Source organism: Rattus norvegicus, chromosome 14 (genome assembly GCF_036323735.1).
Source record: "Rattus norvegicus strain BN/NHsdMcwi chromosome 14, GRCr8, whole genome shotgun sequence".
In the NCBI taxonomy this organism is placed as follows: domain Eukaryota; kingdom Metazoa; phylum Chordata; class Mammalia; order Rodentia; family Muridae; genus Rattus; species Rattus norvegicus.
In genome coordinates this window covers 84,785,700-84,802,777 of record NC_086032.1, presented here as the reverse complement: position 1 = coordinate 84,802,777, position 17,078 = coordinate 84,785,700, and the positions used below count along the sequence as shown (strand labels likewise).

The 17,078-nt window shown below is 46.7% G+C and overlaps 1 protein-coding gene across 1 annotated transcript; it reads left to right on the top strand.

Annotated features, from left to right (window-relative positions):
- Mrps24 (mitochondrial ribosomal protein S24) lies at window positions 1–4,129 on the top strand. The gene is made up of 4 exons (NM_001077659.1): window positions 1–44; window positions 128–196; window positions 274–385; window positions 3,567–4,129. Exons 1-4 carry the CDS (start codon window positions 6–8, stop codon window positions 3,848–3,850), a joined length of 504 nt encoding a protein of 167 aa, NP_001071127.1. The 5' UTR covers window positions 1–5; the 3' UTR covers window positions 3,851–4,129.
- Window positions 4,130–17,078: the final 12,949 nt, after the last annotated feature.

Sequence of the window (17,078 nt, the reverse complement as noted above, 5' to 3'; positions counted from 1 at the left end):
CCAAGATGGCGTCGTCTGCGTCCGTCCGCGGGCTGGGGCTGCGGGTGAGTGAGCTGCGGGCGAGTGGACTGCGGGCGGGCGGGCTGGAGCGCCGCCCGGCGTCCGCTCACTCCCCGTCTCTCCGCAGGTGCTGGCCTGCAGCCCGGAGCTGCCTTGCGCCTGGCGCGCCCTGCACACCTCCGCGGTCTGCGCCAAGGTGAGTGCAGCGGGCGGGTCTGGGGGCTGCCAGGGCGGCTGGGCTCGGCTGCCCCGTGACTGCACCTTCGTTCCTAGAACCGGGCGGCCAGAGTCCGCGTGGCCAAAGGGGACAAGCCGGTGAGCTACGAGGAGGCGCACGCCCCGCACTACATCGCACACCGAAAGGGCTGGCTGTCGCAGCACACAGGTGAGGGCGCCTGGGAAGGACCGCCACCCGATGTGACTGAAAGGTGGCATGGTGACTCTCCAACATGCTCTTTAAGACAAAGATCTGAACTTTTGGGTAGGATGGCGAACGCGCTGGGGAGGATGACCTCGAGTTTAAAGACAGTTAAGATTAGTGAGAGAGACCCTGTCACATTTAGTTATGGGACTGGAAACAATCAGTTTCCAGTTAGATTGCTAAAATGTGCCGCTCAGGCATGAGGATGCACCCCAGCTCTTAAATGAAAACCTAGATCGAGGGGTGTGAGAATGAAGGAGACATTCTCATGGGGTCACTGGCCAGCCAGTCTTGGAAGAGCAGCTGTTTTGCAGAACAATAAAAAAAAAAAAAAAGCAACAAGTAAGTAAACAAAGGGAGAGCAATGGAGAAAAACATTGGCTGTTAAGCTACCTGGTCTTCTCCATGCCTCTGTCAGGGGAGCGCCTGCATACATTCCCGCCTGCACAGATTACAGTGTGACTCACACATTAAGAGGTTGAAAGGAATTTGAATATTCCTTGCTAAGAAGTCTCACTTGGGCCTCTATAGAATAGTATTTGCATGCCTACAAACAGGGTTTGACAGTGGTATGTCAGCCGTTTACAGATTTTGCAGATGTGTAATAGCCCAGAGGTGGTGAGGTAGTGAATTCTACACAGAATCCTAGACCTGGGAGAGCGAATCCTAAACCCTAAACAGTGCGGTATGGTACTTCCTTTTCTTTTAAAAAAGATTTAATTTCAGTGCTGCTGTCTTCAGACACACCAGAAAAGGGCATCAGATCCCATTACAGATGGTTGTGAGCCACCATGTGGTTGCTAGGAATTGAACTCAGGACCTCCGGAAGGGCAGTCAGTGCTCATAACCTCTGAGCCATCTCTCCAGCCTCAATAATGTAGTATTAACCAAGTTACAAACTCTTGGCAGGAATGAGCTGCAGTCTTCGTGACTCACAGAACCCATATTTGCAGACTTCTATTTTTTCTCCCCCTCTTCCCGTCTTTTTATTTTTCTTGTTCATTTACATTTCAGTATGCCTGGTGTGCGTGTGTGCGTGTGTGTGTGTGTGTGTGTGTGTGTGTGTGTGTGTGTGTGTGTGTATACAGTTTGTCTGAGTCAGTTCTCTCCTACCATATGGGTCCCAGGGATAAAGCAAGCATCCTCACCTGCCAAACCATGTTTAAGAGAGTCTGGCAGTGCCCCTCAGGCTGTCCTGGAACTCTCGTACTTCCGCCTCATTTTTCTCAGTGCTAGAGTTTAGATAGGCACTGTATCGCCCGCCTGTTTATCTTTCATAGATACTGGAGGTTCAGCTTCCAATCTATACATTGTCTATACACGTTTGTGTATGCATGTTCATGTGTGAGTGCAGGTGTATGACACTGGATGTATGTGACAGGCAGGACAGCCTCAGGCTAGCCCTTGCCTTATCTTGTTTGAAACAGGGTCTCTTTCCTGTCACCACCTGTGTATGCCAGGCTAATTGGCATGCAAACTTCTGGAGATTCTCCTGCCTCTGCCCCATCTCACAGTAGGAGCGTGGGGATTACAGACGCTGGTACCCACTATCATGATGATCTTTGTGTGAGTTCTGGACATCCAAGCTCAGGTCCTCATAAACATGAGGTACAGCAGATGGGACACCCACTGCGCTATCTGCTCAGCCCCTCAGCCCTTGCTCATTCTTACACTGATTAAAATGTATCTGTGACCTCAGAGTCATTCAAGGTCATTCAGGGAGGTGGGTAGAGCAAGGCTCACACAAGGGTCCCCAGCTGAGGTAGAACAAGCTTCTATTGTAAACTGCCCTTTTGGTAGTTTAGAGCGGTATTTCAAACATTTACTGTGTTTGTGTTGGGAATGTGGCACTTTGTGTGGTCCTGAAATGCTGTCTAGTGTTTCTGTGAACTCAAGAAGACGGATGTGCCTTATGGAGGAAATCTGGTTGGATAAACTTGTCTTGAGCCTGAGTTATGGGGTCTCAATACTAATGAGTCAGACTTATACATTAGCAGTGTCTTTAAATAGAAGGACAGGCAGAATTAGTTATTTACTAATCTCTTGATAAAAAATACTGTGGCTAGAGGCGTGTGAGTCACACTAGGAGCAGGTGCGCAGAAGGCACGAGTTCGGTGTGCAATGACAGAGCAGACCTCTGGTGAATTAAGGAGAACCTGTGTATTGTTCAGCGTGTGAGTCCTCACCCTGATTAACATTCAATAGGATGCACATGGAAAACATTTTAAAATACACGTTCTTGAATTCAGTGCCCAAAAAGATCTAAGTAAGATACGGCTTGGAGGGTGTACCCAACCTTGTACTCTAGCCTGTCTCAGCCTTTGGTAAAATGCGGGTGATGATAGTGCTGACGTCAAAGGATTGATGAGAAAAGACGTGGCGCTTTGGATCTTATTTAAATCATTACTGTGCGTGCGCCTGTTTGCATGGCGCACCTGTGGAGGTCAGAGGGCAACTTTCGGGAGCCAGTTGTCTCTGCACCTTGTTGAGACAGGGTGTCTCTCTCGTGTCTGTTATGGTTTGGACTCCAGGCATCTCCTGGGCAGTTCTCCGTCTCCACCCGTCATCTGGCTGTAAGAGCTGGGCTGACAGGTGTGCGCCGCTGCTTCTGGCTTTTGTGTGAGGAGCGTGCACTGACGGGTTTAATGGGATTACTTCATGGGTGAGTTCAGGGGACTCAAAGGCAGCTACAGCACGGAAAGTACATCTGGCTTTTTTTTTTTTTTTAATTCATTTATTATATATAAGTACACTGTAACTGACTTCAGACACACCAGAAGAGGGCATCAGATCTCTTTACAGATGGTTGTGAGCCACCATGTGGTTGCTGGGAATTGAACTCAGGACCTCTGGAAGAGCAGTCGGGGCTCTTAACCACTGAGCCATCTCTCCAGCCTGTTCATCTGGCTTCTTAAGGTGTGCTTTGGGGATTGAACCCAGGTTGGTAGACTTTTACACCAAGCACCGTTAGCTGCTGAGCCATCTTGCCATCCCTGTGCTTTAGGTTTCCAAAGTTTTCCTTCTCCATTAGAAGAGGAGGGAAATGGCTGTCGGCAAGGGATAGAATTGAGTGCCCGGTCCTGTTCCATGTCAGGTCTGGAGTCTGCACAGCTCCTTTGGCTGACTTCTATGGTATCCTCTTCAGGTAACCTGGATGGAGAAGACCATGCCGCGGAGAGAACCCTGGAGGATGTATTCCTTCGAAAGTTTATGCTGGGCACCTTTCCAGGCTGCCTGGCTGACCAGATTGTTCTGAAGCGCCGGGCCAACCAAGTGGACATCTGTGCCCTGGTCCTCAGGCAGCTGCCAGCACACAAATTCTACTTTCTCGTGGGTTACAGTGAGACTCTGTTGTCCCACTTTTACAAGTGTCCTGTGCGACTCCACCTTCAAACTGTGCCCTCCAAGGTCGTGTACAAGTACATATGAAGGGCGCTCTTTCTTGTCACGATGTCACCTGCAAAGGCCCAAAGAAGCGAAGTAGATCAGACGCCTGCTCTCAGAGTGTGGAGGCGTCAACTCTGAGCTGCTGTCCAATAAATCCCTGATGATGTTTTGTCCCTCTGTGTCTTTTACAGATTTTGTTTTTAATTGTATGTGGGTGGGTATGTCTACGAGTATGTGCACGTGAGTAGAAGGCATTAGATATTCCTGGAGCTGGAATTACAGGTGACTTTTGTAAATTAATAAAAAAAAACTCAACAGGAATCAATGGTGGAAGTCCCTTATGGAAGTCCCTTAAGAAAACATGACGTGCTGGACGTGGCTGGATGCTCCACCCAGTGCTGTGCAGGCAAAGGGTGCCGGTGCACTTTGAGGCTGGCCTAGGTTAAGTATCGAGTTCCAGCAAGTGCCCAGACCCGCAGGGCAGTCAGTGGAGGTTGGGGACCACCTAGGAGAGAATGGAGGACAAGAGACTTAAGGATGCCAAGGCTGAATTTATACCATAGCAGGGGTAACAGAGGGATGGGGGAAGCAGGAAATATTTACGCAAGCCAAGGACAGACACTGTGCTCTTGTGATCAGGAAATTGGCTGACATCAGCAGGATGTTGATTTCTTAGAAAGGTCACAAGTTTGTCATATCATTAGGCATCCTTCTCACCAGATTTGTATTAGCCTTCTGCAGCTGGCTGGGGACTTTCCATCGTCCTGACCTCTTTTTTTTTTTTTTTTCTTTTCTTTTTTTCGGAGCTGGGGACTGAACCTAGGGCCTTGTGCTCGCTAGGCAAGCTTTCTACCGCTGAGCTAAATCCCCAACCCCGTCCTGACCTCTTAATGAACCCAGTCATCATACTTAACTCTTTTTTTTTTTTTTTATATAAGTACACTGTAGCTGTCTTCTGATACACCAGAGCTGTCTTCTGATACAGCAGAAGAGGGCATTGGATCTCTTTACAGATGGTTGTGAGCCACCATGTGGTTGCTGGGAATTGAACTCATGACCTCTGGAAGAGCAGTCGGGTGCTCTTAACCACTGAGCCATCCCTCCAGCCCCATACTTAACTCTTAACTATAATATTAACATCAATAATGGAGGGTTTTAAGGGCATCGCTCCCAACAGCAAGGCTCTATCAGAAAAGTCAACAAAATATTGGTCAGTACTTGTTACACAAGGGCTGGATTGGTGGCTCACCAGTGAGAGCACTCGTTGCTCTTTGTAAAGGACCAGGGTTCGGTTCCCCCACCCCCACCCACAACCATCTATAACTCCAGTTCTGAGGAATCCAGTGCCCCCTCTGGCCTCTGCAGGGCACTTTGTGCAGGGCGAACAGACAAACACAGAATAAAGTTTTAAAAGTTTAAGGACAAGACCGGATACTATGAACAATTATCAACACATTCTCAGCACAGATACAATGGGATAAAGCCTCCACAGGCAGAACATCCAAATATAGAGACTCAGAGCTAAACATGTCTATGATGGCAGTTAAAAAGTAACTTTAAAGTATTTTAAGACTTTTACACATTTGTTTTGTCTGTGCACTACATATGTAAAGTGCCCACGGAAGCCAGACAGTGACATTGGACTCTCTGGAACTGGAGTTAGTGTGGGGAGAAGCCACGTGGGTGCTGGCAACGGAACCCAGGTCCTTTGTAAGAGCAGCCAGCGCTCTTAACCACTGAGCCATCTCTCAAGGCCCTCTGTTTTTGACAGGGGAGGGTGGTTGTTAATGTCTTTAGTTATGATGATGAAGCTCTCCTCTTTTTTTTTTTTTTTTGTAGTTCTAATGATTTTGACCTCTCGTACTGTATTATTCGGGCCAGACATGGTGGAAAAGCCCTTTAATTCCAACATTCCGGAATCAGAGGCAGACAGATATCTGTGATTCCAAGTCCAGACTGGTCCACATACAGTAGAACTTACCTCAAAAATAAGAACCTCGGGCTGAAGAGATGGCTCAGTGGTTAAGAACACTAATTGCTCTTGCCAAGGTCCTGAGTTCAATTCCCAGCAACCACATGGTGGCTCACAACCATTTGTGATGGGATCTGATGCCCTCTTCTGGTATGTCTGAGGACTGCTATGGTATACTCACATACATACAATAAATAAATAAAATCTTTAAAAAAATCAGAAAAGAAAAAAATACCTAAATGCATGGCACATAATCATGAAAATATGACTGGATTTCTGGTACTCACATAAAAACCTAGGTGTGGTGGGGTGTCAGAGACAGTGGGTCTCTAGAGAGGCAGGCAGCTTAGCTAAGTTGATGAGTGCCAGGTGAGAGACATTGTCTCAGAATTAAGGTGGAGGGCAACTGAACATGTCTGACATAGGCCTCTGGCTACCATAGCATATGCACACACACATGTGCATATACCTGAATATGTACTTGTGTACCCATATAACACACTGTTAGGGGACTGGGTACTTTAGTTCACAGAGTGCTTGCCTAACATGTGCAGAGTCCTGGGCTTGAGCCTCAATGCTGTAAACCAGATGTGGCAGCACAGAGCTTTAATCCTAGCACCTGGGAGGTAGAGGCAGGGGGATTAGAAATTTAAGTCGTCTCAGTTACATAGTGAGTTTGAGGCAAGTCTCAAACATGACATCCCATCTGTGGTGGCTTGAATAGGTATGGCCCCCATAGACTCATGTGTTTGATTGCTTGGTAGTGACACTATTAGGAGGTGTGTCCTTGTTGGAGGGAGTGTGTCACTGTGGGAGTGGGCTCTGGGGTGCTATGCTCAAGCTCCACCCAGTGTGGAGGAGACCTTCCTCTTGGCTGCCTGCAGAAGAGCCAGTGAAGATGTAGAACTCTCAGGTCCTTTTCCAGAAGCCTATAGGCCTGGACACGGCCATGCTTTCCGCCATGATGATAATGGACTGAATCTCTGAAACTGTAAGCCAGCCCCAAGTAAGTGTTTTCCTTTATAAAAAAGCTGCCTTGGTCATGGTATCTCTTCACAGCAACGAAACCCCAACTAAGACACAATCTCAAAACTTTATTGTTAATATGCAGGACATTATGAATTTACGTATTTTTCAATAGCGTTTATAGAACCACCTCTAGTAGCAAATACAGTAATTATGAATAAAGATACGACTTAAAATATGCAGTGCTGGGGTTGGGGATTTAGCTCAGTGGTAGAGCGCTTGCCTAGCGAGCACAAGGCCCTGGGTTCGGTCCCCAGCTCCGGAAAAAAGAAAAAAAATGCAGTGTTTATCTTGAATCATTTCTGGATAAAACCAGCTACAAAACACTGTAATCTGCCCGTGTTTTCTTGGAGTACTTTGTAAACACACGTACAAAAGTGAGGTAGCTTATGTTGTTTGTCCAATTGCTTTTCCGGCTGACTCAAAACTCCAGGGAGTTAATCCTATAGCCCTAACTTTTGTCTTTGCATTTCCCGTGGTCCAAAAGGATTGCAGCGATCGATTTGGGTTGTCAACATGAATGTGTTGTTGTAAAATTATAAAAAATGGTGTCTTTTACCCCCACTAAGTCCAGCACCGCAGTGCCCCAAGATATCTGGTAGATGTCTTGCCAGAAACACACATCCCAACTCCGTGGCGGCCCAGTGTCTCTGCTGCCACACACTCTCCCAAAGTCAAATCACCACAAGAAAGAACACACAACCCAATAATCTCTGATCCAATCGATAAGATATAATTGCCCACCTAGTCATACAAAGCCCTGTACACATCCATCCCTTAAGAATATTCATAACAACCTGTAAATACACAGAGTGGAATCTTTTTTTTTTTTTTTTAAATTTATTTATTATATATGAGTACACTGTAGCTGTCTTCAGACACACCAGAAGAGGGCATCAGATTCCATTTCAGATGGTTGTGAGCCACCATGTGGTTGCTGGGATTTGAACTCAGGACCTCTGGAAGAGCAGTCAGTGCTCTTAACCTCTGAGCCATCTCTCCAGCCCCACAGAGTGGAATCTTAACGTCAGCCTCCATGTTTTCTCCGCAGCTTCTCTCTCATCTCCTCTTGTCTCCTCCTCTTCCCTCGAATTTTTCTCCCGCCCATCCTTCCTTCTCCTCCAATGACAGGCCTCGTTCTATCTTGTACCTGCCTTCACCCGCATAATAAAATCCACATGACTGGGCCTGGAATCAACTAAAAGGCACACCAGTGAGGGATTTTCTTGACTGGATTACTTGAAGTGGGAAGACCCCACCCCCCAAATGTGGGTGGCACCTTTCTGTGGCAAACCAGAAAGGAGACAGAAGAAGGGAACCTGGCTGTTTGCCTCTTTGCCCTCACATTGGCAATCACATCTGCCCTGTTGCATTCCGTCCCTGATACCATCTCTCCAGGCTTCTGAGGTCCACCAAAGATCAGCAGCTCCTGGAAAGCCTCCACGTGGGGCTGCTACCCCACATTGTAATTACTGAGGCACGTCCTCATGGACTGAGCAGCTACTGGCCTTTTTGGCGTGAGGCAGAATTGTTGGACCTTCCAGACCAGGTTGAGTGAATCCAATGATCTCCATCTAATACAGACTTGCTCTAGGGGTTCTGTTCCTCTAGAAAACCCTGGCTGATACATAGAAGGATGTGTCTTTGATATTTCTAAACAGTCTCTGGGACATAGGTGCAAAGATGTGCACAGCTAATGCTGTACACTTACAGGAGTGTTTTCAGCGGAGTTAAACATGGATTTGAATCCATAATAAACTGACATGGGAATTAAAAAATTCCTTTCTCAGCTCTGTTTACCACTTCTCTCATTACTCTTAATTTTCAAACTAAAAGGGTACTCAGTCACCTTGTCATAGGAAAGGTCTCACCTTTGGGTAAAACTTGTATCAGGCAACTTTGCAATCCAGGGCCCCCCATCCATGTGGGCGTCCAGCGTAGAAAGATGTGGGTGAGAAGAGATGGCCCAGTGTAGTGAGTTTATCCTGAGGAGGATGCTGTGCAGGCAGACAAGGGAGCCACAGCCCTTCACTCTTGCTTTACTATGGACAAGTCCACAGCTCGGCAGAACGACAAGCTAAACAGGACTGTAAGCATCCAGTAGTAATAAATAAGGAACTCCCTCAGAGGGATAACTTTCAGTTTCTTGTTTTTCCTGTTGGTCAACTGATTGTTTTTATTTTATTGGGGGTCATTTCCAACCCCAGTAAGGCCCTATAAAAACACATAATCCAATTAGAATTGTAAGCTATGTGCCTAGATTGGGCAGCACTAATGTTGTACCATGTGGGTTTTTAGTTCCCACAGAGGCCAGAAGAGGGTGTTGGATTCCCTGGAACTGGAGTTACAAGTGTTCGTAAGCTGCCATGAGGGTGCTGGGACTTGAACCTGGGTCCCCTTGAGCAGTTAGTGCTCTTAGACCATCAGTCCTCTCTTCAGCCCAGAGGTCCCCCCCCATAGGAACATGGATGCCTTACCAATGCCCACAGCACTGAAGACGTTTCTCCCTGCATCAGCCATTAACAGTGTATAAATCCCCTGGGAGGGATAGGGTGTCATGAGCCTCTAGCTCCTCCCATGACAGGTGTTGACAGGCCCAATCGTCAGTTCCGTGGGTTCAGGAGTACAACAGCCACTCCATGCTCTGTGTCAGGATATGGGTCGTTCCTTCTGTTCTTACATTCTACTTTTTCTTTGGTGGCGTTCTCTAAGGGAGAGGTGCAGACATGTTTATGTTTACGTTTTTACCCATCATTTATTCCAGGACTTTGACCAGTTATGAGTCTTGGCAGCCACTGCCGAGTGCTGCAACACACACACACACACACACACACACACACACACACACACACACACACACACCAGCTTCTCTGACTGAGGCTGAGAGCCTCGCTGATCTCTGGGAACAGACATAAACTTTCAGAAGGATGTTTAACAAAATGTCCAAATTCTGCTTAGAAATCCATTCAACTGCCCATGGTGGCCAATTGTATACTTGATTTTTTTTTCTAGTTTTCAGTCAGGAAGCCCAAGAATTCCATGGCTTGTCCCCAAGCCATATACATACATAACTGGCTCAGGACTTCTCGGGGCTCTTCAGCTCCCCACACTGTCCACAGACAGAATTAGGTCTCCACAGATGCCAATGGTTGCTCACGGGACTTATACAAACCATTACAATCAAGCCAGGTCACTCCTCCACTTACATGGGTGTATTACGAAAGTTCTGGCAGGGATTGGTGAGTTAATACTTTAAAAATAATTGTAAAATTCTGTTTTAAATTATGAATATCTTTGTATATGGCTAGGTCTATGTATATGCAGGGGCCTGAAGAGACCAGAGGTGTCGGGTCCCCTGGAGCTGGGGTTACAGGCAGTAGTGAGTCACCCCCACGTGGATGCTGGGAACCGAACTCGGATCCTTGGCCACAGCCATATGCGCTCCTAACTGCCAAGCCCGTCTCACGCCTTGAAGCATTTTTCAATCACTAGCACCAGTAGACCCGTCTAGGCCCTTCCTGTTTTGGGTTTTAGTCATGCACTTCACCTGGGAGGCCCTTTGATCCTCGAATTCTTCCTACGTGCTTACACTACGCGATTTATCCTCCACAGGATGATTTCACAGTCTCTGCCCAGTAAATCTCTAGTCCTAGCTTCCCAGTGAGCTGCCAGGACGGTTCTGAGTAACCTATAGGTGGCGCTATTGTTCTTCTGGAAAAGCAAATAAACCGCAACTTTAATGGATCGCTATAAAGAGAGCTACTGGACACTGTGGGACATGGCAATATTCTGTGTTAAAATGGTGTCTCTTGGGGCTGGAGAAATGGCTTGAAGGGTTAAGAGCAATTCCCAGGACCCACACGGAGGCTCACAGCTATCTGCAACTTCAGTTCCAGGTCCAGGGGACCAGGAATCCTATCCTGACCTCCTTAGACGTCTAACCAGGCTCACAGACAGTGCACAAACATCTATGTGGGCAAAACACTCAGACTCTAAATAAAAAGAGAAAGAAATCGTAAAGACGACAGCAACAGCGGGCTACACGTTCCAGTGGTCACAGCCAGACTGGCGCTCCAGGTTCTGGAATGAGAGGTCACTTTTACCGGTTCCCTAGAGTTTCTGCAATTGGCTAAAGTTCTTTTTTTTTTTCTTTTTTTTTTTTTTAACATTTATTTATTTATTATGTATACATCATACAGCTTTCTGCCTGCATGTATGCTTGCAGGCCAGAAGAGGGCACCAGACCTGATTACAGATGGTTGTGAGCCACCATGTGGTTGCTGGGAATTGAACTCAGGACCTCTGGAAGAGCAGACAGTGCTCTTAACCGCTGAGCCATCTCTCCAGCCCTTGGCTAAAGTTCTATTCCAGGGAATAACTTGCCCCTGGAGCCGACGGGAAAGCCGGTTGTTACCAGACTTCCCTGGGGCTGCTATGGGTTGATAGTAATCAGCTGTGTAAGTACAGACTCCGCCCTCTTCTGTCCCGGCTTTCCGGACAACTGAGACTTCTGACCTCAGTTTTCCTTCTACTGCTGGTTGTCTGCACCCCAGCGTCCTAGCTCTCTACAACAGGCACTCCGGGTTGGTTGACTGCTCATCTTCGAGCCTTGAGTTGAGTCCTGGAGAATTGGCCTGTATTCAAATTAATCACAAATTTGTCTCTTGGAAATGGCACTCACAACAGAGACAGGTTTCAGGAGAGCACTGGGGGTCCTCACAGGGAAGGGACACAGGATAGGGATAGCCTTGTTATAATTTGTTCCGAGGACAGAGCACAGTCATGATACTGCTTAGAAATGAGGTCTGATGTTGTCGAATAATGTCTACATGTCCTGTTTACAGGTGGATCAGCCTCTGTGGAAAACAGCAGAGACTGTGACAACATGGTCCTCACTGAGCACGTGACTTCCCTGTCGGGATAGCACACAGAGCTCACACAGTGGACCTAACAGACAACTGGCCTCTGAAAAAAAGCAAAACAAAAATTGTATATTTGCAGCTACATACGTGGGCAGGCCCAAAAGTCATGTCCTGTGGTCCCACATATGGACACAAATGATTCTAAAACAGACAGCAAAGGGCAGTATTGAAAAGAATCTGTTAATGAAGAAACACAATTCTCATGTCAAAGGACATAAGAGAGAATTTGTTCTGGAGCTCAGTATGAGTGGCATGGCCCAAGACCACAGTGTCAGGTCATTGCAAAGTCTGTGTTGTGACAGTTGTGTGAAGCTCTTATATCAACAGAGAGAATCATAACCAGGTAGGTGGGCCTCAGCAAAACAGGAACATTTCTGATGTGGACCTCTGATGCTGTCTGTCTATGTTCTTAGTCTTGGGTTGTTGGACACTTAGGGTCTATTCATATACTGTAAATGATGTCCTAATAGTCACAAGGGTGTTAGGGTGAATCCTGAGGTGTACGACAGATTGGTCCTGAGGGAGCTAATGATGGCCTGAGGACTGTGGACTTGAAATATTCCAACTTCTCAGTCTTTGTATCACAGCTCCTTTCCGCGAGTTCCCGGAATATTTTAGAAATTGTAAGGGCTGGAGAGATGGCTCAGCGGTTAAGAGCACTGACTGTGCTTCCAGAGGTCCTGAGTTCAGTTCCCAGCAACCACATGGTGGCTCACAACCATCTGTAATGGGATCTGATGCCCTCTTCTGGTGTGTCTGAAGACAGCGACAGTGTACTCACATACATGAAATAAATCTAAAAAAAAAAAAAGAAGCCTCACCCAAATCAGCACCAGAGTCACATGCACATCTGAGCATTCAGAAACAATGACGTACAAGAAGGGGGTGGGTGTGCTGACAGCAAACACAAAAGCTAAATTATCCAAGTTATAGTTAATCAGAGACATGGACAGTAACTATGGATTTTCCCTCTAGTCAAAGCCCTTAAGGAGGGAGAAGGTAACATATGGGATGTTTCCAAGATAATAACATTAAAATTAAAAGCTAAGGAGAGAAATGGACAGGGCCTACATGTGGGGTGGAGAAATGCCTTGACCAGATAAGGAACAGATGAGTCCTGATTTGTACAAGGAAAGCCACTGCAATTCATCTCCTTCCGTGCGCCCATTCACGGCTCTGCACTCATGCCGTCTCCTCCTCTGCTCCCTGGCCCCATTGATTTGCATGTAATGCCAGGATGTAGACCCTGCAATCACAATTTCCCTCATCTGATCGTTATAGTGTGATAACAGATTGCAACTGTTTGATGAAGACATTTAATTTGTTGTACTGCATTTGCATGCATATTGACTTTGAAATATTTCAGTACTCCTTAAGAAGAGATAATTACATGATGGGTGTTCAATATCTATTTTGGAGTATGCATGTGTGCTCATGGTGTGTCTGTGTGTTTATGTCTATGTGCAGTATGTACATGTGTCTGTAGTACTTATGTATCTTTATGTATCTTTATGTATATGTGTATATATGTGTACATAGGGATATGTACATGTATCTATGTGTGTTTAAGTATGCTGTGTGCATATGTATATTTATGTCTGTTTGTGTGTATAGCATGTGCGTGTGTATATGTATATGTATCTCTGTGTGTGATATGTATGTATCTATGTGTTATGTATGTGTGTATATCTTGGCGGAAGTATATGTGTAAGGTTTCTTCATCAGATTGGTCTCAAAAGGAGAATGTAGCCATCTGTTTTCTTCCTTTGTTTCTTTGTTTCTTTCTTTGTTTCTTTGTTCCTTTCTTTCTTTTTTTCTTCCCATATACAGGGTTTCTCTATGTAGCCATGGCTGTCCTGGAACATACTCTGTAGACCAGGCTGGCCTCAAACTCAAAGATCTGCCTGCCTCTGCCTCCCAAGTCCTGGGACTAAAGGTGTGCACCACAATACCTGGTGCAGCCATATTTTAATCTACAATCTCCTCTGTAATTTGTGACTTGTCAATGACTTGTCAGAGCTGTTGCTTGGTGTGGGAACTCAGGCTGTGCGCGTGGGTGGACTTACTGGGTCATTGCTGTGGCCATTCCACGTGTCTTTCAAAAACTTTCCCTCACTTCTCCCCCATCTTGCAAAGCTGTTTTGAAGAAGTCACAGCAAGTGTGAAACTTAAGTATCAGACCACGTTTGTCCGAGTGCTGTGTGGTTATTCTCGCTGGGCTGTGGCTGGTAGGCAAGCAACGGCACTTTTCTAAAGTGACCTCAGAATGTGGGAAGCGGGCAGGTGGAGGTATACACAGGATCACGTGGTAACTGTTAACTGTGGCTTCCAATTCACCCACAGTGGCGTCCTACCAGACAGGGAATGTCACACAGTTCCATGTCATTGTGAATAAGCCACGGCCAACTGCGCCAGGGCAGCTGTCTTATTGCAGAGATGACAGGAGACCCCCGATTCATGCAGCTCATCTGACAGGAAAGTTGCAGAGCTGACCCAGCACCCCAATGTCCCGGCAAGTCCCACCCATATAGCCCAAGTCCCCTCTGCAGTAGGAAGGTACGGAGGCACAGACCTTGAGAACACGGAAATGAACACCCACCTGTCGACCATGCCAGAGTTTAAGTTATCAACAAAATTATGCCCATGCTTTTGCAGATCCTGACTGATGGTGAAAGTTTGGAAAGAAGGAAGCTGTGGTGCCAGGAGGAATCTGTTTAGAGGTTTACTTTGTTCTAAATAAGTTACATAGATAATCCCTGTCCATTCCTTATGGTTAGGGAAGGTTAGGGAAGCTTTACGTGGAAAAGTAAATAATTTTTCCCCTTCCTTCCTTCTTTCCTTCCTTCCTCCCTCCCTCCCTCCCTCTTCCTCTTCCTCTTCCTCTTCCTCCTCCTCCTCCTCCTGTTTTCCTTTTCCTCTTGTTTGTCGGAGCCGTTTGCCTGCTTCTCTGAAGCAGAGAAATAAGAAGAGAGAAGTCTGCCTGCCAGGCAGAGTCAATGTGGGTCAGGGTCTGCTGGTGGATTCCCCACCTGCTGAGGCACAGAAAGATAAGAGGAGGGGCACTTGAGGCTCAAGGTGAGGGGCTGACGATTCTGTTGACCTTGGTGGAAGGAATAGGGAGGCTTTTGGATGGGAACGAATGTCTTGTGTATATTTCAGCAAATCGTTTCTGTTAGCTTGTGGCTTTGCTTCCCACGGTCCTGTAGTATAAGGAGACCACGAGAAATACACTCAGGGCTGGTGTGGTAATGACCCGCAGCCCTCTCACATATGTCTCCTGCATCTTTTCTCTATCTTCTTTTTTTTTTCTTTTCTTTTCTTTTTTTCGGAGCTGGGGACCGAACCCAGGGCCTTGTGCTTGCTAGGCAAGCACTCTACCACTGAGCCAAATCCCCAACCCCCTCTATCTTCTTATAATCAGCCTCACTGCCCTCTCAGAGAAGTTCGACTTCATGCTGGCTGGATGGGTATACTTCTTTTTCCTTCCTCCTCCTTTTCCTCCTCCTCCTTCTTTTTAGTGTTTTTGAGTGTAGCCTTGGCTGTCCTAGAACTTGCTATGTAGATCAGGTGGCCTTGAATTTAGAGATCCACCTACCTCTGCCCCCTTGTGCTGGAATTAAATGCTACCACTATCTGACATTCCCTTTTCTTTTTCTTTCTTTTCTTTTTCTTTTTTTCGGAGCTGGAGACCAAACCCAGGGCCTTGCATTTGCTAGGCAAGTGCTCTACCACTAAGCTACCTTTTTTTTTTTTATATATATTTTTGTTCTTTTTATGTATATGAGTATACATTGTTGCTGTCTTCAGACACACCAGAAGAGGGCGTCAGATCCCATTACAGATGTTGTTAGCCACCATGTGGTTGCTGGGATTTGAACTCAGGACCTCTGGAAGAGCAGTCAGTGCTCTTAACCACTGAGCCATCTCTCCAGCAACCTCCCTTTTCTTTTTGAAGAAGGATTTTTACCTTTAATTGTGTGTGTGTTCTTGAATTAGGCAGAGTTATCTAGAGTCACAGAACTTATGGAATGTCTCTATTATATTAAGGGAATCTATTGTAATGACTTGAGTCTGTAGTCCATCTAACTGTTCACCAAAGGGCAGCTGTGAATAGGAAGTTCAAGAATCCAGTAGTTGCTCAGTCCATGAGGCTGGTTGTTGGAGCTGGTCTTCTGTATAAGCTGGAATCCTGCAGAAGTAGGTTCCAACAGATGTGCTGGCAAGTAAGTGCAAGCAGGTGAGGAAGAGTGAGTCTTCCTGCTTCCACTGTCTTTATGTGGGTCTCCAGCAGAAGGTATGGCCCAGATTAAAGGTATGTGTCACCACATCTGGATTTGGAACTTGTTCTGTCCCAGGCTGGCCTTGAACTCAGGGATCTGCCTGCCTCAGTCTCCTAGGATTAAAGGCAAATACTACCTTGCCTGGGTGGCTTTGCTTGGCCACCATACCTCAAGATCTAGATCAAAAGCATGTCATCCAATGTCAAGATCGGGGTCAGAAGCCTGCATCTTCCAGCCTCAAGATCTGCCTTCCATTTCTAGATTGCAGTTCATTCCAGATCTAGTCAAGGCGACAACCTGAAACAGCTATCATAGCTCTCTTGTTCGAGTGTGGGTGTTCCGTGTGTTAGAAGACGACCTTTCCCTTGTGAGATACATCCACAGGGTCTTTCCTGCTGAATGTGACATGTTAACTGGCCTGAAAGCCTCCAGGATTCTCTGGTCTCTAACCCCCATCGCTACTGAGTTACAGACAGGGGCCACTATGCCTGGCTTCCTGTGAGTTCTGGGGGACTTGAACTCTAGTCCTCACACTTGCGAGATAAACACTTCCTCTTACAATGTGCTTTCATTCGTCAGTTGTGGGCACAGGTGCTCTCATTTCTGTGACAGAAGATGCTCTTCTCTCCTCAGAGGAAGTTGTCTCTGATTACAACCAAGTTCCTCTGCTTGAGGGGCCTAAATGAATGGTCAGCACCTTTGCCTCAACTAACACTCTCCTTCTGTAGCTGCCTGCCTTAGTGGCCCTGCCACTCCACAGACTCATCAATGGCGATTAGTGGCTAAGAGGCTCGCTGCTTTCTGGGGTCTGGAGCTTGGTTCCCAGCACCTACACTAAGCTTACAGCTGCCTGGAGCTCCAGCTTCAGTGGATTCAATACCTTTTTCTAGCTTTCTGGGACACCCGGATACAGGTGGATACAATTGCACAACACAGACGTATAACCAAGGTGTACCGATTTTTCTAGTAAACCAGTGAATGGGTTCAATCGTGTTCACCCTGTGGCTCACAGCCATGTCAACCAAAGACATGAGTACAGCTCAACCCACATGGCAAACTTGCTCAAAACA